This window comes from Motacilla alba, chromosome 2, assembly GCF_015832195.1.
Source record: "Motacilla alba alba isolate MOTALB_02 chromosome 2, Motacilla_alba_V1.0_pri, whole genome shotgun sequence".
Taxonomy (NCBI): Eukaryota; Metazoa; Chordata; class Aves; order Passeriformes; family Motacillidae; genus Motacilla; species Motacilla alba.
In genome coordinates, this window is record NC_052017.1 from 6,461,152 (window position 1) to 6,487,064 (window position 25,913).

General features: G+C 40.5%; 1 protein-coding gene across 10 annotated transcripts in view; it reads right to left on the reverse strand.

Annotated features, from left to right (window-relative positions):
* KMT2C (lysine methyltransferase 2C) overlaps positions 1 to 25,913 on the reverse strand; it is a 188,872-nt gene that overhangs the window by 122,047 nt on the left and 40,912 nt on the right. For all 10 annotated transcript variants that reach the window (XM_038125688.1, XM_038125734.1, XM_038125762.1 and 7 more), the window contains 2 exons: positions 19,673 to 19,761; positions 6,593 to 6,731 (listed from right to left, as the gene is read on the reverse strand). In XM_038125688.1, coding sequence (XP_037981616.1) covers positions 6,593 to 6,731; positions 19,673 to 19,761 — 228 coding nt within the window. The remainder of the gene's footprint in view (positions 1 to 6,592; positions 6,732 to 19,672; positions 19,762 to 25,913) is intronic.

The following is a 25,913-nucleotide window of genomic DNA, read 5'->3' on the forward strand; positions in this document are numbered from 1 at the left end:
AAACAGCAGTTTTTCAAGAAAGCTTCATCTAAGCAGGATAAGCAGAGGCACAGGGATATTAAAGAGGAGGCAGACATGGTACTATCCATGCCCTCAGTACACTCAGTTCAGGGCCTCCCTGTGTCAACTGTGATTCCTCTACACTCATTCTGTTTCCCTTTCCTGAACTTGCCCAGTCTGCTCTTGACCACACCTAAAGTCTCAGCAAACCACATCCTTTGGCAAGGGTATCTCTCTAGACAACTCTCTGCTGTACAAAGAATCACCTCCTTTTATTCTGCATTTAACCTTTAAAAGTGTCACTTGACCCTCAGCTTCTTGCATTAAAAGAAACTAAACAGTCAGGATACAGCCACCTTCCCTACTCCATCTATGATTCTGAAGCTTCTTATCTTCCTTCTCCAACATCTTTCAGAGACTGAAGGGTCCTGAATTGTTTAACTGGAATCTACTTCAGATCTCTGATCAACCCTTCTGTTGTTCTGTGAAATGTTTTGAGTTTCACTGTATTAATTTCTGAAGTCAGATAGACTTTCTGTAACCCTATGAAAATTAGCTTAAACTCATTTCTCTAAATGCTTCTATCCTCACCAAGCAGAGCCCATGTGCTTCATGAGAGCTTTAGCACATCAAAGCTACAAGCACAAAGATTCTCTCCTCACTAAGCACACTCCAATCTCTCAGTCCCTACGTGAAAGCAGACTCCACATGCACCATCCATTCCCTGTGAATGAACATCCTTCCAAACATCCCCCACTCACAGGGATCATCTCTGCAACTACAGCTCTGGGGTGCTGCGAGTCCAGATTTTGCCATTTAAATTGCTTTTACATTCCATCAGCTTCGGGATGGAAGCAAGGAAGGAATGCAGGGCACAACACAGAGTTTGCAATGTGAGGGAAATGGAAGGTGCTGGAGAAATGAGACTATTGACTATGGGAAAAAACACAGATCACACAGACAGCCTAAGGAAGCAAGAAGAGAACAGTCACAGCTGACAAGGAAACCAACAAGAAAATGGACAAAGGAGTGATAAGAAATATCATGTAACAAACACCTGTCTAGAAGCCACTGGAAATGGATGGAAGGAAACTGCACATGAGGCAAATAGACAACAGTAAACCTCAACTAAGTGAGCCTTGAAACAGTGATTAAAACTGATGAGCAGTTTAGAATCAGCAAGGAGAACAGGAATATGAGCATTCAACAACATAAAAAACCCCAAGAGGCTGGCAAAGAAAGCTAGAGGGGAAAAAAAAAAAGAAAAAAAAAAAAGAAAAAAAAAGAAAAAAAAAAAAAGAAGAGGTGGTATTTGGAAGAAATGAGAGAAAACACTGTATTCACTCAACACTGAAACAGAAGATCCCAGACTATTACCACTGTCTGTGAATCTGCCATATCTGTGCAATCCCTGACAAAGCAGGCATCCCCTGCTGCATTTAGTACTGCCCTCAGCCCTGCAGCATGGCCCGACAGACTGCCAGCCATGGGGTCCTTCTGTCTGGCTGACTGCCATCTCCCAGAGGACAGAAAACTTGTCCAGGCATCAGACCTGACCTGCCAGTGCTCAGCTTGCTGCTCACCAGTGCAGGACTTGTAAGCAGCAGGGCAGACCCAGGTGGAGACTTGCAGTCTTAGGATGGGGATGAGACAGAAAAACTGCCTAAGAACATCTGTGAGAGGCTGAGAGTGGGACTCCAGAAACCTGGAGCACCTGTGAGCTCACGCTAGGCAGGAGACATTTCATGGTTTCTGTGGTTGGACCTTCCTACAGAACAGATTAAATCATGGAGCAAAGGTCTGGGCAACTTAAAGGCCCAGCTATGAATGTCATTGATTATGGTGTCAAATCCCACAAGGCACAAGTCCTACATGAGAGGATTAAACACATTACGGCCACAATGGCAATTGTTCAGCCTAAGCAAAAGGCAGGATTTTGGCTGCCTGTGAAACCCTTCGTTGGCCCCATTTGTGTGACACGCCTTCTGTGCTCTGAGAAAGACACAGACCATCTGGAGAAAACTCAAACCAGCAAGAAGGATCTGAGCTCAAGAAAACATCATCTACAAAGAAAGTAGGAACAAATTTGGGATTTCTGTTACGAGGTAAAGCATGCTGGGGAAATAAATGAGAGACTTTTGCACAAAGCTGTCCTCCATTATCCTTGGCAGATGGTACGAGTAGCAATGGAATAAACCCAGGACGAGGAGAATGTGTGTTAGATGTGAGCAAAGTGGCTCCAACAGTAAAAACAAAGAGACTGGAAGGGACTGTTTAGGGAAGATATGGAGCTTTTATTACTGGAAGATTTAAGAGCAGTTTATGTACGTTTGTGTCAGGAATGACAGCTGTAGATAACTGCCTTGGAAAAGGAGGTGAACTAGATGAGTTCCAAAGGTCTCTTCCTGCCCTATAAATCCAAGGAAAAGTTGCTTTAACAATGATTCGTCACAGAATTCTTCTTGAGATCATATCCCTAATAATGTATGAACAAACAGGATGGAAAACTAGTAAATATTTAAATTTTTTTTCTCATTTTTCAGTGTGTGGTCTTAGTCTTTAGTTGCGCCCTGCTGGCCAAATCAGTAATTCCACTCTGGATTAGACTGTCATTAATATAATGCTGAAGTAGTACTTCAGTTTGGAAGACAAAGGAATGCTATGTCCTCTTTCCAGATGCAAATCACTGGCTTCAGAGGAAGATGCCATAAATGCTTATACAGATCTGGAGCTGGAAACGTAAAGGCAAAACTTTGCAATGACTTCAAATGCCCTGTGTCATGCATATGGTCCATTCTGTGCAGAAACTATCCTTGGAGAAAGACATAAAACTACAAACTGTATCACAGTACATGTTCATAAAAAGAAACAATCAGTTTCAAAATTAATACTGGTATCTCCTCTAAACACGTACTTTACAACTTCAACAAAATTTTTAAACATTTTAATATTAAACATATACTAATATTAAAAGATTTAATATAAAATATTTTATTTAACTCCCTCCTGCCTAGAAACCTAGCTTTTCCTTCCATCACTGCAGTATTATTCTATCCAGACTGACTACTCTCTCTGCCACTCCACAATTTCTCTTTCCACTGAGTGTTGCTCTGTTACAAATTTTGTAATGTGCCTTAAGAATATTTAAACAAAAAAGGAACAAGGGTAAAGAAGTTCACTGCTACATTTTCACTATTTTCTTTGTTCACACAATCTACAGATGTTCACCGACCGCTTCTTTTTGATGGAATAAAGCACCCAAGCCCTCCATCTCCACACTCCAGATTTCATCTCAGCAGCAGCAGCAACAGAATAACAGGGAATGGCGCAATTGGTCTGGAATGAAAATTACGTGCTTTGTCCAATTACAAGTGAAGCAAGAAAGCAGGAAGGTGTTTTGCCAGTTCTTTGGGGTTTTTTTTTTGTAGTTTTAGCAACAATCTCACAAGAGCAGATATTTAAGCAGGCCAAAGCACCAAAATCAAAAAGAGCTGTGTGAAAACCTCAGCTTCTACTTTTTAAGAATGTTCTGTCTTCATGATTATGGCAAAAGGACCAAAAACATGCAATTAATGCAATTCACAGCCTCCGAGAGCAGACAGAAAGTAAAATGAATCAAAAGGTGTTTTGTTCTTCTATGAAATTGTGTTTCTAGGCCATTCTCGTTAGCTTTTAATGCCAGGGGTTGCCAATGTGGGAACCAGAGAAGGAAGGTGGAAGTGGGCTCTGCTCTGAGTCGCAGCCGGCTCCTGGCTCCCTGCCTTCCCCAAGGGCTGCACTTCCCCTGCTCTCTGCAGGCAGCACAAACCAAGGCAGCAGATTCCTTTCGAAGAAGCTGGATTCCACTCAGCCATAAGTCCCGGCCTGACAGAAGCTTCTCACAAGGCTTATGAAAAGAAAAAAGGGAACAACCAAAGGAAAAGGCTCCAAAACCCATGATGCTCGTGATATATAGGAGCTGGCAGTGTTACTCCTGACACTGCCAGGCTTGGGAGTTTATCTCTGCTTGATGTTATTGCCCCTCCCCACATGTGGTCAATAATTCACTCACTCCTTTCAAGCACACGCCTCAGCCCTTTCAGCCTCCCCACCCCAAGTATGGCTCAGACTCTCTTTATTTTAATGGGGTTTTAACACATTGCTTTCTGAGCACTAATCCTGAATCTGTTATTTAATTCCCTGCCCCAATCCCACTCGCTGTCAGCAGTTCTCTTGGTTTCCCATATCCCACCTCAAGAAGGCTCCAAAATTTACCAGCTCTCTTGCCTTTCTCTTGAATGTTTTTATTTAGCTGCAGTCTCGGGAAGGATCCAGAGAGAAACACCACACAATCCAAGTTCTGGCTAATGTCTCAGCTACTGAAATCCCCATCCTACTTTTGACATGTCCTACTTTGTTAAAATCACTGGTTTTCAGTAGAAATTATTTAATTTTTTTCATGGGAAAGACTTTATTTTACGCCCTGTGTCCTGTGCTTCTCTAATTCCTTTATCTTCACTACCAAAGACAGAAACACAGAATTTTCCTATACTGAACTCTGAAAAAGCAATGCAAAAGTAGCACCACCTACACCTTTATCTACTTCTCATGGAAGCTTGGATTCTTTTCTGTCTTCTAGGCAATTTCTGCTCTGTCTGTTATGATATACTCTCATAATGCTCCTGTGTCTCACATACCTAAAGCTATTTTTAAATACACCAACTCTTCCATTTTATTAGAAAGTGGAAGTTACTTATGCTATAAAACAGAAAAGCTTACCAAGAAAGAGATGAAGCTGATGAGTATGAATTATTTGGAAATCAGCTTTAAAACTGCTTCCCCAAGTAACAGCTTTAAGGCACTGTGGAGTCACAGTTTATCCTAAATCTTGATACATTTCCTCCAGTCATTACACAAGCATTAACAGTGTCTGCTATTTCACACACTGAATTTTCTCCTAAGAAAACAGAGTCAAGCACCCAGAATTCATTCCTCCAGCCCCTGCATGACACAATGTCAGTGGCAGCACTACACAGACCATGACACAAATGACTGATCAAACATCACAGAGCAGAAGAGGCTTTTTTCAAAGAATCACTTGCACAGAAACCCGGACATCTGGGGTTTTTCCACATCAGGACATCAATGGCTTCTACAACTAACCCCCATTCTGCATCTAAGTTTGAAATAAAAATTATCTGGGGTCAGGAAAACCCTCTGATTCCCAATAAACAGTTTCATATCTCCTCAATACATTTCTTTCCAAAATGCCAGAGTCTGATCACTATTATTTTAATTAAAAATTAATAGTACTCAGCCTTTTAATACTTTGATCAGCCAAAGCAATGAGCACATAATAGCCATTCCATCCTGACTGATCAAAGTCAACACTTTCAGTTGGAAGGAAGAATAAGTTGAGGGCAAATAAGGGCTGGCTCAGAACCAGGCCAAAGTTTTTTCAGGAGACTGCTGTCCAGCTTTTAAGAAACAAAGTCTATGGCTATGGAAAGTGGTGTAATCAAATATTCATGATAACAGCAAAAAATGCAACCTTGAGAAGAACAGAGAGTGAATGAAACAGCACCAAAACTTTTGCAAATTATCCAAAACAGGGTCAAATAATGAAGCACAACAGCTGCTCAGTTCAAGCTGCTCTACGTATTTAGTGCAATTTAATCTCAGCCTTGGAAAATTCCATCAAGAACAGAAATTTTTATGTATTTCACTCAGGTATATGTACATTTAACTGAATATTCTGTAAGAAGGAGAGTAGCTCTTGAAATCTAAAAAGTTTGTGAGCATGTAAAACATAAAAATTATATGTGCATCAAGTAGATTAAGTAATTTTTTGTGCACGGAAAATATGCTCTGTGTTGGATTAGGAGGAAGAGAAATGATGACGACAGTTCTCTCCAAGTCTGTCAAAATATAATTACACCTGTAACTGTCTGGTAGCTGGTAAGAGCATCTTCTGCAGCAGGAGAGACCTGCAACTGGGTTAGAAGCTCTTATCAGAGCTCCACCAGAGTAGCTCTGCTAGAATTGTGTGACACCATTTCAACAGTGATCACAGACAGCGTGCTCTGCTTTCCCTCATGTAACATAATTAATACTTTCACTGCTTTTAGGCTAATTTGTGTTAATAAAAAGTTTAAAAAATACAAACATTATTTTCTCTGTTACAAATTCCAAAACAAGGAAGAACCCAGTAGATATGACAAGAGATTTGGTTTACTTTGTTCCTGAAAATACACTCATACAAACTGCAACATCAAAAAATAACTTTATATAAATTTGCTAATATACCATTTCCTACACAGCAGGAAAGCTTCAGTAATCACATTTTATCTCCTATCACTCATGCCTCCTATCATTTACCCAGCTAATACACTATAACTCAAGAACTCAAGGCTTTCCCAGAGCACTGTGAGGACAGCACCGGAACGCGCTTCTCACCTTGATCTCCCCGTACGCCAATTAAAACGCCAGCCCCAAACTTCAAAGCAGCGACAGCGAGTCCCAGCCCTGTGCCCCAAGCACTCTGCACCCCAAAGCCCCAGCCCCAGCCCTGCCCCTGACTCAGCAGCCACCTCCTCCCCACTCTCTCACTCACCTGGTTTTGGCTTCCACACCCACGGAGGCGGTGGAGCTCGCGGACTCCTCGGACACGGAGTGCTGAAGGACTGGTGTTAGCTGCTTGGTGCTCTCCACTTCCGTCTGGGCATCCTCTTCTGCAGACTGCTCTTTGACTTCTGGGTAAAAAAATACAAAAAAACCAAAATTAAATATTTTATCTTCATCTGGAAGCTTTCCCTTGTGAAGAAAACATCTGTTTTATTTACAGACAGGTTAACCCATGTAAGAATCTTCTACACAAGAAAATTAGAACAATAGGAAATTACCACATCTAGCTAAAACATGAAACTGGATGCTTACATTATTTACATAACAAAAAGTACCACTGTGAACTAAAGCTGTTCAATAGCAACAAGAAATGGGGCAAGGGGAGAGCTGTTCAGTGACAAACTTCTTACGAGGCTAGAGTTTTAGGCATTTCCATTCTCCCCACATCTCTCATGCACCTGCTGTGTCAGCCCTGAACAAACATCACAGTGAGCATGCTACTCTGAGGTATATTAAACCTTTTTTCCTCCCCTATTACCTTTAACTTTGTTCAATTCCCTGCAAATTCATTCCTGGTTACACTAACTATGCTAGCACAGGGTTGAGGAGGTGAAGGAATGAAGGACGTGGTTTATGCCAGCTTAAACTTCATTCTGAACTGAAGGAAAATAACCAGTTTTTTAGCATACATTACCTTAGTTGTTAGACAGAAAAATATATACATCTATAGCTGACAATGCTAGATTTGACTAGAAAGTTTGGTTTTACTCTGAAACATGAAATGTGAAGTTGCCACTGTCTGTGCAACTTTAATTCCTCTTCCCAATCCTTTCCCTTTTTGCTTGGAGTGAGTCAGGGATTTACCAGAAGGACATGGCAAAGGGCTGCTCCAAATGCACCAGAATGCACAGAACAAGGTTCAAAGCTGTACAGCAACAGAATTTGGTGTTTCTGCACTCCTCTGTACTTTGATTTTGAAACCCAAGCAACACAAAAATCACAAGACTCCGACAGATGTGCTTTGACATACCCAGCTTAGATACACATGCCTCATCCTGCCTCTGTCCATGACTTCTAGATCTGTCTCACAGCAGGGCCATTTTGGTCCCTTTAAAAATTCCCAGTCAACATGGGCTTGAGCTCAGAGGTCAGTACATACAGCTCTTGCAAACAAGTCCAGTTAGAGTAAAGCAGCAGATTATTCCAAAAAATTTCAGCAGAAGATACATTCACATTTCTTAAAAATTAACATACATGTCAAAATATAATTAAATATTGCAAAGGATAAATGACAAGTGGAGAAATGAAAGGGTAGAAGAATCTGCCACATGGGTGGGCACGCATAAAAACCTGTTACAAACTTTTATCTTATAAATAAAACCAAGAAAAGAGAGGAAAATTCTCAGAACATAAAACTGTGCAGCTTGGTCTGAAATACTGAAATCATATGCTTGCTACAGCACATGGAAAATGAGAAATCTGTCTTGTTTCATGCACAGAGATTGGAAGTAAGATTTTTCTTTAACCTAATGTGAAATCATTTAGGAAGTCAATGTATAACATTTAAAACCCTCAGTGAATACCTCAAACCATAGTGAAGAGAAATACAACATTAAGGAAAAAAAAATTCCTTGTTATGACTGGGCATTCCAAGTATTTATCTGAGCTGGTGTAAATTGAATCTTCATCTCCCATTTCAGTTAAACTACTCAGTAACATACATCTGAAATGTTTTTTGGACACCTGAAACATCCAAAAGTGACTACCTGTCCAAAATCCCAATGGCTTGTGTTAAACCCCTTTCATCTATTCTGAAAAAACATGCTGGATCACGATTTGACACTGAATAAATATCCTCTTGGGAATGCATCCCTTGTAATAGTAAATGTCCCTGTACGGAAAACAAAACAAAATAAACCCAAACCCCACACCCTCAGTTTTTGGCACATCTGAACAAACATCCCTGGATGTTTCCTGGATGAAGTTTCCCGAAGCAGGCAGTGTCCAGCAGAGCCATTCAGAACAGTCCGTGGTGCATTTCCAAGAATGTTGAATCCAAAGGACAATCTTGTGCCAGTAACCCCCAAATTTCTAAACGCAACCTCAATGAAGAGAGCAAAACATAAACACCTAGAAGACAGGGAGACGCCAAAGCACTCAGAACAAAACCCACAGCACAGCCCGGGACAGCCACGCCTGAAGTGCTCCAGGAAGACCACCGGAAACCCTGGCCCTGCTCTGATCCATCTTGGCCACTTTCTTTAACCTAGTTAAACTGTGCAAAAGGAACTCTGGCTTGATTGTGTGCCTGCTGAAACTTTCAATCAAGTAAAGGAGAAAAGCCATTTACTCTCTGCCAGCTTTCAGCTCATTACCATTACTGGGCACCCAGCACATTGGGAAGGCCAAGTTCAGGGGTGCTCTCAGTCACTCCCAGGAACTCTGGGCTGTGTGAGAAGACACAGATTGTTTCACTACACATGACAACTATATGAGCTTACATCCTTATGGTGCATTTCCCCTGCTGTTTGCTTCTCCAGAGAAGGAGGGACCCAAATTATACTAAATGAGACAAACAACATCTCAGTTGCCGTCTCCGCAATAAAGCAAACTGTGCCTCAATATGCCGTTGGAAGACTGAAAACACGGTGCTCACTAAACAGCATGAAAGTTGTGTGTGCTACTTGTGAAAAAAACTTTGTGAAAGTTTTCCTGCAGAAGATGAAGGGAGAACAGGAGCACAGCATTTCATGAGTCAAATTCCTAGGAGATGGATCCCAGCACTGACCTGGCAAGGAGACATCTCAGATACACGTCAGAGATGTTCTTGGAAGCACCTGGCACAGTATGTTTAATGAACATCATCAGATTTGGTTATGGCATTCTACTTTGAAGCTACTGGGAATTGAGGATCCATGGATGATTAATAAATGGGAAGCTCATTTGCAGATTCATATGTAATGCTTTATTTTGCATCCTCTTTTCATGATTGTTTCTGGCACAGTGACGGTCTTGCCTTTTTGTTTCTTGAGTTAGTGGGGAGACTGAGATTTAAAAGATCTAGTTGTACAATTTAAAAGATCTAGTTGTAACCAGTGTTTCTAGGTTAGTTTTTAATCTCATTATCCTTTACTGAAACTTTAGGAAAATACTAGGATACACTGTGCTTAAATTTTTTTTATTACCTAAATACAATTATATCCAGAGTTCTTTCTCACCTGGCTGAGGACAGAAAAGCTTACTTTTCTTATTTAAAGAAATCCCCCAAAAGTACAAGGACTAAAGTTCCTGTCCATATGGGAACATCAAAGACTTGAGACTTCCACATGCTATCCAACTTGGGTAACTCACAGAATCACATCTGGTTGAGGCTGGAAGGCAGCCTGTATCCACCTTGTCCAAACCCCTGCTTAAGCAGGGCCACCAGAGCCAGCTGCCAAGATGGTTTTTGAGCATCTCCAAGGATGGAGACATGAAATACAAGGGAAAAAAAATCAAATTGCCTAACACTGACAGGGGACAGATATGCAGGGAAGTCACTGGAACTGGTAACATTCACAGCATGTGTATTAAAATTCTCTTTTAATTAATATTTCCGTCACATTTGCTTCAGTAATATGTATTCAGTGGTGAAAAGACAATCCTTAGCTTTTACACTATTCAAGTTTTAATTAGGGTTTTTTCAACCCTAATTTTTCAAGGAGGAGAAAAACAGTACACAGAGGTTCAAGGATTTCTCATTATTTTTAGTCCCCTTTATAGAGCAGAATGCAGAGAACACTCAAAGAAAACACAGCACCCCTCAGCCGATTATGTTGACTACCCACCTTCCTAACAGTAGCTGGTCTCCTTATTAACATGTCTTATGTAGAGACTTACAACATTCTGAGTAATAATTGTGTTGCTAATTTCCTGTTTTCCTGCTCTATCTTCAGACCCCTTGGAAACCTCTCCCCATGTGAGACACACCTGGGACACGCAGGCTCAGGAGGGAAGCTCTGGTTTTTGTAAGCCCCCCCTGGGATCAGGGCTTGTGGAAAGCAGAAAACTGGGGATGGCTGGGATTTTATTACACGACCACAGCTTTCTTTGGGGATGTGATGAAGCAACGTCAACTTAAGATCTAAAATGTTCTTTTGTTACAAACAATCCTTTTCCATTTTCTTGCAATCACAAGGCCCTATTCTACAAGCTACTTGGGTAAACATAAAGCAAAATAAGGAGATGTGTGTGTGGGCTCTGCTGTGGCAATCAGGCAAAGGACAGACATCAGCATATCCAAAAAGGTTTTCTTCTAAATACTCAGAAACTACCTGTCAAGTCAAAACCTAAAAATACTGTAAGAGTTCTACCAGAAAAAAAAATTAAATATTATAATACTCATTACGAAGTGACACTTAAAAAAAAAAAAAACAAACAAAACCCAAAGAGCTGTCATAAACATAAAATTAATATTCTACTATTAAATTAATATTTAGGTGCAGCAGGTTGTCTATTTAACTACTTTATTGTCAGACCCACTGATAAGGCAGACAATGAAGCACATGTCATGAGCTTCCAAAACTTTCACTAAGAACAGAAAGTACTGAAGGCTGGAAAATACCAAGATCACTAAAGATAGCAGGGACATCCCAGGGGTCTCAAATGTTGCCTACCAAGATGTTCTGTGAGAGGGAGTAAGGAGCTTTGAAGGCAGCCACAGCTATTTTTGCACGAGGAAGGGGTAGTGTTGTGTCAGGAAACAGCTAATGGGACCAGGTGCTTTACACAGCCCCATTGGGGTCTGCAGAACTACAAACACTCCAAAATGATCCAGGACTTTTGACAAATAAACAACCAGGTCAGTGTAGCAACAATATAAAAAGAAACCTTAACAAGGGAATGCAAACTATGAATTTAAAATCCCTACCTGTCCTGGGTTTGGCTAGCATAATCAATTTTATTTTTAGCACTGGGTACAGCACTGAGTTTCGGATTTAGGATGAGATTAAATTTTGGTAACGCACTGATGTTTTAGTTGTTGCTAAACAATGTTTACTCTAAAGCAAGGACTCTTCAGTTGCCCATGCTCTGCCAGCAAAGAGCCGAAAAATGAGCAAAAAATGCAAAAATGAGCAGGGGGAGGGCATGGCCAGGACAGTTGACCCCAACTGGCCAGAGGGATACTCCACACCATAGAACGCCCAGTAGATCACAGAATGGTTTGACTTGAAAGGGACCTTAAAGATCATCCAATTCCAACCTCCTGCCATGGGCAGGGACATCTTTCACTAGACCAGGTTGCTCAGAGCCCCATCCAACCCATCCCTGAACACTCAGGGGATGGGGCAGCCACAGCTTCTCTGGGCAAACTGTTCCAGGGGCTCACCACTGTTCTAATCCCAACCCTGGGGTTTTACCTTGATCCAGTTCTCCTCCCTGCCCCCATAGGGCAGAGAGTGAGGGGGCACCTGTGTGGTACTCAACAGACAGCTGGGATAAACCATGACACTACCCAGTACTATAACTAGCAAGTTTCACCCACTGTCCCAGTTTAGGAACAAAACAAGTTTCCACTACTCAGAGTTCATAATTCTGTTACTCCTCTGGACACAACGTGATAGCAACATCACCTCTCCTGCCGGTGGCTGAGGAAGTCATATGCACAGATCTCAAAGGTGCAGAAATTTTTTACAGTAATCAAAAAGAGGGTAGCTCTGGTATTACAAAATAATTATTCTTGTGAAAGTGGTGAGACTCTGGCACAGGCTGCCCAGAGAAGCTGTGGATGCCCCATTCCTGAAGTGCTCAAGGCCAGGTTGGATGGGGCATTGAGAAATGTGGTCTATGGGTCCCTCCCTGTCCATGGCAGGGGGGGCTGGAACTGGATGATCTTTAAGGACCTTTCCAAACCAAACTATTCAATAATTCTTTGATTTACATACTGCAACAAGTGTTAGATGGAGTTCAGAAGAAAACCTGCAGTTTTTCTTGTTCTGTACATCCCACTGTATATTTTGATAATTTTCAGTCAAATGAGCTTTTAAATGCTCTTAACTGAAAAATACATTTCATACAGAAAATAAATGCAAATTTTATATTAGTTATAAAACAAAAACAAGACTCTCAATTTAAACTGTAATTTTGATCACCCAATAAACACAAAACCATATTATGGATAACCATAACACGGAACCTCCATGACTAAGGAACCTCCTAAACTAAGAGTGGTATTCAACAGCACTCATCTGATTATTTTTCCACTAATTTGATTAGGTCTTCTTCAAACCCATGTCAAGTTGTTCATGCCCAAAGCATCCAGGAACAATGAATTCTGTAATTGCAGTAGATGCTGAGTGCAAATGCACCTGCCCCTATGATGGTATTCTATGAACACCACCTGATGTCCCCTAATTTCTGCTGCACAACAACATGAGTCATTGTGCCCTGTCCATTTTCTCCACACCACTCATCAACCTTCAGACCCTATTACATTCCTCCTCAGTGAAATCACTTCAGATTGAAGGTTTTACCTTAACTGATCCCCATACAGAAGCTATTACTTACTTCTTGTCATACTTGTTGGCCTTTCCTGTACTTTCCCAATTACAGCTCATCCTTTTGGAAAAGGCAAAGCAAAACTGCACGTGGCATTTAACATGCCAAGAGTTTATAAAGCAACAGTAAAAAGAGAAAAAAAAACCCTCACTGATGCTTCATTCCACTTATCCATTTGCCAGTAATTCCTAGAATTTCCTTCTCTCTTTAATTGCAGTTCTTCTGCAATTCTCAGAAGAACTGAAGCGCCACTTGCTCAGGTAGCAAAAGCTATTTGAGAGTGATTTTTGTTTATATAAAAGCAGGATGGTAATTTTGCCCTGAATGTTCTTTTACATGAACTACTACTGAATTAAGAGTCATTTAATGGGTACCTCTTTTATTATCCTAAATAAGTTCATTTTACCCACTACATTCTTCCCCTTTGAACCTGACCTAGAAAAGGGCTACCAGGGTAGGTGTTCATAGGACTCCAACATCAGCCTGATTTTTACTGTGATTTTAATTCATCAGCAGGGAATTTCTATATCTTTTACAGAACTGAAGAGTCAGCCTCAACACAGCATTACAGTAATAAAAATTAAGACAGGTCTACAGAATTAGTAAGTGGTTCCTGCTCATGGCAGAAGGGATGAAACAAGATGATCTTTGAGGTCCCTTCCAACCTAGACCACCAACCACTCTGTGACTGTATGAACTAAAACATACACAGAGCAGCCTCTTTTCCCAGTGAGAAGAGTATATAGCACAAAGCACATGCAACTATTTCAATGTATTTGACTGGTAATGGCCATGCAGATCTTCCATCACATCGCTAATGACACAGCAGCAGAGTTAAACATCAAGGTAATGGAGAAGTGGAAGCTTCTAGGTCTTGGAAAATTTTCAAAACCTGTTGGATTATGTTTAACAAGGCATTAGTTTGATACCAAAACTGCAAAACCACTATTGAATAAATAAGCAAAACCACAAAAGCTGCATTTCAGAAATAAGCTCCAGAATGAAAAAACTCATTAATGTTAAAACTGATTTGGAATTAACAGATTCCACCAGCTCTCAAAACACCTGAGACAGAGGTATCAGTCAGAAGGCAAAAAAATCAGATTTTTCTAAATGGCCCATTTTAAGTGTGCATGATGATAAATGGTATTATTGAGTAAGCCCATAATGGTTTAAATGCAAATATCAAGTAACCTTCTCTTTTGTTTGCTTTCCTCATTACAAACAAATTACCAGAATATAAAGCAAAAATAATAAGATGCTTATAATAATTACAACAATATGCTTCAGTTCTGCTAATTTTTCCAGTGGCTAAGCAGGTAAGAGTCAGCAACATAAGAAAGAAGAAATTACTTCTTTTCTAATGAATACATAGAATATTAGCTGCCTTAAAAATATTTAAGTGCATTTCTAAGCACGTATTTGCCACAAATTGTAGGGCCAAATTTAATCTCCAAGAAAGCACTCAGTGGTGCAAATTCTTCTCTTCATTAATTTGAGAAGGAATGGGTGGTAATGATGAGGCCAAAGTATCTGTCTGGATTTTAAAACTGGATTTTGGTATTAAAACACATTGCCAAGAGCTTTTGCCATTGATTCACCCAGACCAGGACTTGCTGTCAGGTGTGTTTTGCTTTGCTTCAATGAGAGGCCCTACTCAGTATGGTTCATATGACTGCAAAAGGATACCTATATTTCCTTTAATAAGCAGGATATTGCAGAATTATTTTTTTTCTCTAGGAAAGTGCTTTTCAGGCTGCTTCAAAGCTGATGAGATTCTGACTTAGTCCAAAAATCCCTGGCAACTTCTGCATGAATAACTTTCCTCCACTGAGAAGTGCTTGTTTCTGGTTCTTCAGGGCTTTGCCCAGAGACAAATGAGTCGGGTCAGACGAAACTCCATCTTCAGGAAGTTAATGTGAAGTCCAACAAGAAATGAACTGGCCAGGACATGTCACTGGGTCTGATAAAAATGTTACTAACAACAATAATGTAGATAAGGAACTACTGGTTGATAAAAATCATCCAGGTTCCTTTATCTATTGTCAGAGGGCTCTTAACACCATGGGGAGTTGAGGGTCTGGTAGAAAGCACTGCTGTAAGAGCTGGCTGACAAGGTATGAACAGTTAACAGAATAAATACCTGACCCAAGAGACTCAGCAGTTCAAATAAACTTATTTTATCACATTTGTCCCAGATCTGAATCTCAACACTTTTATGGTGGGACATAGACAGGAAGAATTACAGACTCTAGATTGAGTTGGGATATTTCACAAGTGTTCTCCAAAAAAAGGGGAAAAAAGGGAATAATCAGATAATTAAGACAGAGAATTCAGTTTCAACTTAAATGCAGAGCCAAGAAAATATCAAGTACAGAAACTTGCTGAAACTAACAGAAGATGGGGAAAAGAAACAGCAGCCAAGTCTTCATTAGTAGTAAAAGGGCTACCAAACCTACAGAAAGCCTATCAGGAGCTTCCTGGTGTATTATTTCTTTCTTTGGATTAGCAGTTTTATATTTGCATATATCCCTGTGCACAAAGCCACATGCTCTCCAGAATTTTCTGGTTTGTACATTCTTGGCCATGAGAAACTCACTCATCAGAAGAAAACTGTTCTTACAGAGAGGAGCAGCACAAGAGGATCCAGAGGAAAACACAGCATTTTGCAGCAAACAATATTTTACTGATAACCAGAAAGATGGAAGGTGTTCACAGCTGGAAGATCTTGACAGGACCAGAGGCACCAGGCACCAATAAAAACACAGAAGGCTCCCTCTGAACATCAGGAAACCCTTTTTTACTGTGAGGGTGCCTGAATACTGCCACAGGTTGTGCAGGGCAGGTTGTGGAGCCTCAGCCCTTGGAGATAAAAGCTGTCTGGACATGGTCCTGGACAGCCAGCTCTAGGTGACCCTGCTGGGGCAGAGCTGTGGAGCAGATGATCCCCAGGGGTCCCAGCCATCCTTAACCATGCTAAGATGCTGTGGTGCCAAAATGATGGGAAGAACGGGTAACCACAACATCAGCTGGATAGAGAAACATCAGTGCAACATCACTGGGGGAACCACAGTGAAGAAAAATGAAGGAGCAGACAGCTGGAAAGACAAATACAAAGCTGAAGAGCAGAACAGACATGAAGTGAGGAGCCAAAGGATCAGCAAGAGAGACAGGGCTGGTGGGTAAACGAAAGGAGTCTGTCCTGAGGTTTACAAGAAGCTGAAAATCTATTGATTCAGTAGAAGCAGTTGTCAACACCCTTTTTTCAGGAAAAAAGTTTACTTAGCTCCAAACAGCTCTTTTTTTCCAAATTCCAGAATTTCCTTTCTCCAATTCCAAATCCCTCCTCCTCTCTTTCCGTCCTTAAGAATTCATCTACACCAAAGGGAACTTAGTACTTGGCAGAAAAGGGACAGGGCTCAGGAATTGCTGCAGTTGGCAGGAGAAGCAGCCATACTGAACTGATCAGAGCAGCACACAGCTTACCCTGCTCTGCTTCCAACTCTGCCTCGCTTCACATGTGAGATTACAGAATTTTGGGAAGGGCAGTAACTTTTTTCCCGAACTGCAATTAAAATGACTGTGCCTCAGCATTGCAAAAGAACCCCTTTGGGAAAAAATTTTGTCTTTTTTTTACTTAAACAAACATTTGTATCAACATTAAAATGGAAATAATGTTTAGTAGTTGCACACTCCTTGCTTTTTCTCCCCAGAGAAGATTTGACAGCTACTAAACATTTCTGTCTTAGGTGGGATTATATGGGGCATATCCTTTTTTCCCCTCCCTGAGAGGGGAGTTCTTATTCCTCCTGCATGGCTCCCTTCCCTAAAAGCAGAGCTCATTATACTCAATACAACATTAGTAACATGGACTTCTCTCATTTTATGAAACTTAATTAAATAAAACAAAACAGAAGCAACCTCGAAATCCCAAACTCACACAGTAAAAGAATTCCTGATTATTCTCAGTGTACAAATCAAACAATGGAAAGGAAGCTAGGAACACAGAGACTCAAAATACGTCACATATCACATGTCAAGATCTTTAGACATTTAATTTCTACTTCTGTAATATTGCTATATAGTGTTTTGGTTTGCCAACTACTGCAAAAATTTTCTGGCAAGACCACTCTTTGCAAGCAAGGAAAACAAAACCCTTTTCTAGTTGAAGCAGAAATTAACAAACTAGTATAGAGATACCCTTCAATTTAATCAACACAGAGCAACAAACTGAGATTATTCCTTCTCCCACATTTTTGTACTAACTCAGGTAAGTGCTTAGAGTAAGTTTTAGAGGCAGCAGCCTTTTCAGATAATATGATTAAACCTCTAGCAAGTCACATGGTGCCCCGCTTTTAAAATAACATAATTATGATTCTGTCTCTATCAAAATGCTCAACATGATAATGCTCTTTCAAGTCTATTTTTGCTCTCCTGCAAAAACGGGATTTCAGACATATGTATTTTTACTAGGCATCTTTTCAGTGAGGAGCAGGGTCTGTAAATCCACCCTGGGCTCAGCACTGAAGTGATGGTGCCTCACTTCCAGTCTTGGTCCATCAGGGTTTCCATCACAGTGCTCCCACTGCCCACACGTTCAGAAATGGGGATCAGCCACCTGTGAGACTCAGGATTATTCTGATGAAAGATAATGGAGAGACTTATCTATATGCACTCTCAGAGCCTTAAAATAATTATGTGTTCCTCTCTCTTCTGAATCAGAAACTGCTCTCAGGTTCCTGTTGAGGAACTTTGTTAAAAACAACAAAAGGAAAAAAAAAAAAATACAGCTATCAGTGATTTCCCTACACAGTAGTATACCAGTTGTTAGGTTTGAATTTATTTTTGGGTTTTTTTCCTTTTCTTAAACCTTTTTAAAATTTATAAAACTTATCACTTTAAAGGGACACTTTTTGCCCCCTTCACTGACTTTCATAAGAATGCTTCTGCCACATAACATAGAAACAGTAATCATCATCATCATAACGTAATAATAATGATGTAGTAACAGAATTAGAACTAGTTTTCCTTTACCCTGCTCTCTTTTTCTACACACAAATACCTGCTCCAACTTTTTCACTTATATATTAATTTATTAGTCTATTAACTAGTAATTACCTACTTGCAGAAGCTGCAAAAGATCACCCAAGTTCACTACCACTAGCAGTTTTATTTGCAGGGGCAGGAAAACAAAGGGCAGAATAAAACAATGAAACATTCCTGAATTAAGCTTTAATTTAGGTTCCTTCCACATGCCATTAACACTTGAATTCAACACAAGTTGTGACTACACACTCCTGACACTCCCCAAAGCCTCAAGTCACAAGCACAAAGACTTGTCAGCATCATTCCACATCCAGCAAGGAGGAAGCAAGCCACCATCACACACAAAGCTCATCCTCAGGAGAATTTCAGCCTCCTCCTCCTCTGTGGCTTTCACCACAGCAGCCAAGCTCCTGCATGGCCCATGAAAATGCAAAAAATAGCTCCTTTCAGGTCCTCTATTTGTTGTCCCTATAAATCTGCACTAAGCACAGATCCTTGTCTTCATCTTTAAGGGTTTCACTACTCTACCCCCACCACTCAGCAGCTTTGAGAGACCTGGACAAATCCCTTAATTCAGCTGGCACTTCCATGCCATTTCTGCCCTGACCAACAGCTTCTGCTGTTTGTGTCTCTGTGCTTCTTTCCACTTCTCTCATTACACATACAGGGCCACCTAATTAAATTTATAAATCCTTAGGTCTCCATTTTCATTAAGCATTTTCAAGGCTTCTTTCTGTCAAACCAACAAACTTCTGCCAAGTGGCCACAACATCATCTTTCCTGGTGGGTTTCATCCTTCTACACTCAGTCCCTGGTTAAAAACAGGGAAATGGCTACAGACACGTGCCTGGCAAGGAGATGACAGCTCTTCACCATGGCCTTTATCTCATGTGTTGGCTCATCTGTTTGTCTCTTTAGGCTCCTGAACTGCCAGAACAGAAATCACAAACTGTTTCAACAGTACTCAGTCCAGAACAATGAGCTCCCTCTGGAAGCATTTGGGTACCACCACAACAAATATTTACCAAAGCAAGAACAGAGATTTATCCTGTTTCCTAAGCAGCAGCAGGAAGCATTAGCATTTGGTTATCCTGGTTATCCCTTTGGCATATAGTCTGCTGTAGTTAGTTGAAGATACAGGTCAATAAGTAGTAGTGTATTTTGGCAGGTACTCCAAAAACAGCAGCTGCCATTTCAGAGTGTTTATTTTTGTTAGCTACAGCCTTGCAAAAGTAGGAAAAGAACCTCTACACATCTACACTACAAAGAGATTCCCATTACGCTATTTAAAAATAATAGCTTCAGCAGCCTTAAATTAATATAGGTTTAAATATCAAGTTTTTTTTCCTTTTAATTCTGCCCAAAAGGCACATCTTGTACTACAAAATGGAAGAACTATTTCTTGTCTACTGAAGTCCTGCACAACTAAATGCATTTCTGAGAGAGAAGCAATACCCAGAGAGCAGCAGCACTATATTCTCCATACCTGTTTCCACAGTGTTTTCTGTTTCTGCTGCCTCCAAACCATCCATACTGTCTTCATCCTCCACTGCAGTTTTTCCTCTACTCCGAGGCCTGCAAACATAAGAAGGAAAAACTCTTTTTAGACTGAAAGCATTTGTAAAACCAGGATTTAAATCACTTCATTTTGAGGGATGAATGTCAGCACTTAATTATGTAACATTCAAGTTAACCCATTGCTTGAGTCTTGTACAAACTCGAAGCTTTCTCCCCTTTTTCCCCATTCTAGGTTTATGTCCCCAGCAAAGTACACTTGAATCAGCATTTGGCCCTTTAATTTTCTCTGATTCTTCTTACAAGAAAAATACAATAATGAACTTTTACTGATCAAACAACAGACTAACTCAGCAAGGTTTTGACACAAGCATCCTGTCTGCTCCACGTAAAATGTAACTACAGAGAGGTAAGAGAGAACACTATCCAAAATCTGGGCTGCAGCTACTATAAAATAGAGACTGATCCATACAGAGCACCCTTGGAAGAAATTTCCATAGAATAATAATGATGCTAAAGCAATGAAACTGAAACACACATTATTTTCAGTGAAACAATATTTTGACACATGAAGTAAAATGTTATGAGAGATGACTAGATGTCATCACATTAAAAAAGTCATCACGTGAGGACAGCCTGTCAAAACTAAAATACCTGGCAGATTTGTTTCAATTTCAACCAAGGTCTGATGGAAAGCAGACAGGTTTGTGCCACAAATTCCAGCCTTTTTTCCCTGCCTGGCTCTTCAGTAACTATCATGGTGGGCTGTTGAGAAGCCCAGGCATCCAGATTCCCAGCTGTTCAGCAGCCCATTTGAAAGGGAGCCAAGAGCTTGGCAACTCGCCTCCCAAATTTTCAGGCTACTTGGCAACCTGCCTGGCATGCTGACGGAAAGCCTGGGAGACCCTGGGAGCTTCTGATTCCAAGTACACAAATTTTGAGCAGTTTGGGGCATCTCAACAGTTCCAACATCCAGAGCTCCCAGGCAACCATTCACCCAACCAACATGCCTTGAATCAGCAGGCCAGCACACGGGCACCCCGCCTGCCCCCCCAGACAAAACCCCTCCAGTTCCTCTTTCACAGAGCATTCTGAAAGGTTTGGGTTTAGTTCTGCACTGGGGAGAAAAGGTTTTGGGTTTGGTTTTTTTTTGAAGCGATTAAATCATTCCAAAACCAGCATTTCCTTTTTTTGTACAGTCTGTTATAGCACTATGGTCCATCCAAACTATTTCCGCAGGACTGGAGCTGCTAAATCAGCTACAGAAGAAATGTTATCATGCAATGCCTCTGGTTCTCTTGGATCAAAGAACTGGGCAGAACTGGAACCATCTCTGGAGTCTGTGCAGGTTGCTCTCCTGCTAGAAGAGGATTGACTCTCTTGGACTACCTAGCAAGACAACCCCTTCTGATTGTGTTGGGACCATTTTACTCTCTGTGAAGGAGGAAAAGAAGAATTAAAATGAGGCTCAAACCAAAGTCTGAAAACCACCCTCTCAATTTACAAAGGAGCTGGGTGAAAGGGAAAAGCAAGAAGAGGTTAAGGACAGGAGGACTTTTCTCAGCATCCCTATAAAATTTTTTCAGGATAATGCTGAAAAATGTGAGCACAGATGGAACCCTAGGGATTACAAGGTTATTGCTCCCCTTGCCTGCTTATCCATAAGCAGTGACAGCACACCCAGAACACACAAAATAAGTAACAGCCTTCTTAGGTGAGACAGAAGCATCTCCTTCACTTACTTGTCACTTTACAAGCTCCCAGTGTAGTCTCTCAAAACATACATTTCACAAAAATTCAAACCAGAATAAACTGCACACAGTGACCAGAAGAAACTGCCTAGCACTCCTCCTTGCAGCCACTGCATCAGCCCATCCTGGAGGACAGGGACCAGTGAGCTGGCCAGAATGGGGACATGTTTTGGAAGTGGGAAGGACACAAACACTGCTGGCAGCAGCATCTGAGATGGTCACACAGATTCCCATCCATAACAAAGAGTAGGGAGATGAGCAAATGAAATATCATAGCCACTGGATAGAACAGGCTCTTCCAGCAAGACTGAGATACAGCAAGGAAGGTAACATTCCTCTAACAATGAGAAAAACAAAGCAGCAGGTAAAGAAGCCAAAAGTATTTAAGTATTAAATTTCTTGCAGTTCTTCACAACATCCCAGCACATCATCCAGCACCAGTGAAAGGACAGGAATGCAGGTGAGTGAAAACACTTCCTTTGGCGCAGGAATGCTCAAAAGCTTTACAGAACACAATCAGCTAAGGACAGGGATTATTTCTAAATCCTATCCCAATTATTCTTCTACCAACTACCTGTCTGCAATGCAAAGTTATAAGTCCATACTAAACAAGGATTACCGCAAAATCATCACAAACATAAATGATAATTCTACTTTTTCACAGATATCCCTTTTCAGTATTCCCCAACACAACCCTGGAGGCAAAACTTGCTGGATAGTGGAAGATAATGATTGTTTATGTTTATTTAATAATTTACAGATGAGTTTCGATTTTCTATTGAACTACAGTTCATGTATTAGACACCAAAGTACCTCACAAAGTCTTTTTAAACATTTTGTTTAAACAAGAGCAGTATACCTGCCTTGAACTCCCTATAGTATTTTAGCAACCTACTTAACACTGAGGAAAAGCAGAGGTTTCAATTAATTAAACACAACTGATGCTTTCAGCAGAAGATATAACCACACCTGGTGTTTCCTTGTCATTCCCCTCCCCCAAATATTCTACAAAAAGCCTTCCTAATATTGCGCAGGTTTTAAATAAAACTGAACAGTGGAAAACATGGTAGATTATATCATTAACTTATTTTTGCTGCTTACATTCATTTCCCAATCATCAGAAGAGGTTTTATATTTTATAGCCTACAAATTTATGTTTGGCTTAGAGCAAAAAAATAATTCAAGTCACAAAACAGTGAAATATACACTGTTCTGACTACTATAATTTAATGTTTCCACAGCAAATGCCATTTGAGAAGGTCATATAGCACACCTAATCGCTGCAATCAGCATTTGTAATAAGAATGGATTGTTTAATCTTATTTGCATTCAGTTTAAACATTTTATTTAATAGTTTTATACATAAAGCTTTTGGCTGGTTTGCATAACACTGCATTTTTCCACTGACAAACTCTGTTAATTTTTTTTTCTCTACACTTATTTCCACTTGCCCTTAAATACAGTGGGGAAAGCAGCCTGTGCTCCATTCTTTGCCTAAGACTTGATTTCTTCCCAGGTTCATCCTTCTGAAGAGGATGTGAGAAGGCAATAGGGGAAAGATGGTGTCGAGGGCAAATTTTCAGAGTCTTAAAGCAATTATGAAACAACAGCCCATGACTATTGCCCTTCACCCACATGAAGCCAGGCAGTCCTGAAACAAAACTGCTGTATTGAACACCACAACCTCAATTCTGCTCGAGATCTTGAAGCCCAACCCCAAACTTTCCTACCAGGAGGAGTAACTACATCACCCTGCAGAACCCCCAGCAGCTCCAAAATATTGAACACAGATGAGCCACATCTCCTACAGCTCACAACAGACCCAGAACAAAATGTACAAAAGCAGAGCCTGACCAATGCACACTCTGGCAGAAAACAATAAATATTAGTCAGTGGGCAGGCAGGGAGCTTGGTACAGGGGCTGAAGGGCTGCCAAGGTCCCTGCCATGGCTTCCTTGCCCGCCTTCTTCCTACAACAGAGGTCAATTTAGAAGTAAAAAAACAAGAGCAGGTCTATTTCTGCTCAAAAGTACAGATCTGCTGAGAGAAATGTAACTTCTTGAAGTGTTTAAAGCACGTTCAGCATTTTATGGAATAAAGTCAACAACAAAGATAAAACTGTACTTTTTTATTAATACAGGACTCCAGTTGAATATAATTACTGTCTACAATAATTTTACTCCTACTTCAATAAAACTGAATCATTTATCAAAATCCTTTGTGACCTACTCTTAATTTTTTTTATCAATTAGCTTCTTTAGCTAATGCCTTTCATTAATCTCCATCTTTAAATATACCATGGTAAACAAAAATCTTGTAATTCTTCTCTGGGTAAGCAACTAATTAAATTTAGCCCTGAGGGGGAAGAAAAGCACAGAAAAACCTTTCGCAGGGCTCAGCAGAGCATTAGGTACTCCCTGTGCACAGGGGGAAAGCCCTGCTGAGGCTGTCTCAAAGCCCTGAGGACTTGGACACCACTGGGAGATCACCAGGTACCTGAGCAGCTTCTGCTGAACGCACAGAGAGCAGCATGGGAGAAAGTGGAAAAGTCTCTTATTCACCTGACAGTAATGAGACACTGTTTCTTTTCTTCTCTTTTCTGCATGATTGGGAGTTTTCTTGGTGTTTTGTTTTGTTGTTTTTTGAAAAGTCACAGCAATAGCACCATAACTGGACAAGTACAATGTAGGTCAAAAGTGCATCTTGGATCTTACTCATTCTTTCCACAAAGTGATCAGGAATAAGGCCATGGGCCAATATTTCCTGGAAACACATGAAATAACTGACAAAGCTACTATCCTCAGATGCCTGTCACTGCCAGGACTAGTTTATGATTGCCCAGAAGTTACTGCCAGACACCAGTTTCTGTAAGTCTTCCCTAAGTTGCTACCAACAAAACCACGTGACAGCTCGTTCAAGACCATCTATCAAAGCCACCCTACTCACTCACATTTTGTTCCAGGCTTATGAAAACAGGTACACGAGATCCACTCAAGAATTGACTCCTTTTTCCAAAATGCTGAAACCTCTACATCATTCAGAAAAGAAACCACCTTCCTTCGTATGCTTTGCAAACCATGGAGCAAACTGATGGTACTAAATATATAAAACAGGGCTAATAACCTTAAAAAGCAGTGCAACATCTGGGATACAGTAACATCCTAAACCAGCACAGATGTCTTGTTAAATGAACATCTGTCCGCAGCCTTACTCTGGAAGATGGTACAGGAATGATTTATAAAAAGGTTCAATTAGTGCTGCCATCAGCACGGCTAGTCACAAATTAACGTTCACAGGCACTTTCACAAGTGAAAGCTGTTACCCTCTTTTCAAGAATCTTTTTAACAGGTGTGCAAAAGCCACATGCTCCCACTACACTACTACTGAACCGTGGAGTCCTAAATACAGCTGTAAAAGTTTAACTGCGCTTAAGCAGAGGCTAAAATACTCAAGGTTCAGCTGGTAGCCCCAAGCGAAGAGAACCACAGCAAGCAAGAATCATTCATGGAAATACCTATGAGGAAAACGGGTGGGTTGTTTGTTATTTTTTTTCCTCTCTGAACACCACTTTACTCTTTATTACTTCTAAGAGTTGAGAAAATACTAAATCCAAGTCTGGATAAAATGAAGAGCACAGCTCTGGAAGCAAGGAAGATGCCATCTAGCTAGAATAAACTTCAATAGCCCTAAACATCAACAAGCCTAAAATAGGAAACTCGCTCTTCTATTGACTCCAGCTTCAAACTGATTCTGATTTACAAGATCCTTCACAGGATTTTTAATTGAGCAATCAGTACCGGGTGAAAATGTTTTCTGCATTTGCCCTCACTCTCCCCTGTGTTTTCTTTTGTGGTTAAAAAAAAAGAAATGCAACATGTAGCTTCTTCCTATTTATTTCTTATGCTATATATGTGTATACTAAAGGCTGAGGGATCCTGATGCATGGGAAAGATGTGCAACAGAAACATGGCAAGTGAAAGGTGACAAAACGTTGACCGTTTGCTGATAGAGAGAAGTGAAAACTTTTTTGTTTAACATCTGCTGAACCGGATTTTAATTAAAACCTCATAGAACTTGCACAAACTTCAGTTTCATTATTAAAACACCTCAAAAATACACTCTATATTGCCTATTAGTCTCCTGGTACCATCAAAGACAAGCGTGTTTCTTACTAATTTTAATTTATAAAGCATAATAATCGTTAAATAAAATACTACATCAAAGAGAAGTGACCCAGCTTACATTTAAAACCAAAACACTGCAACTTCCCATCTTAGACGTCCTCTAACCAGTAACGATCTAAAAAACATTATTCAGTCACTCGTTATTCCTTTACTCAGGCTAAAACATCTTCAGAGATGAAACTTTTTCACATCTATATTTAATACAGTTACTACTGAAAGCAATAAACATCTGAAAAAAAATATTATAGCCTTTGAGATCAGGATGTCTGAGAAAAAG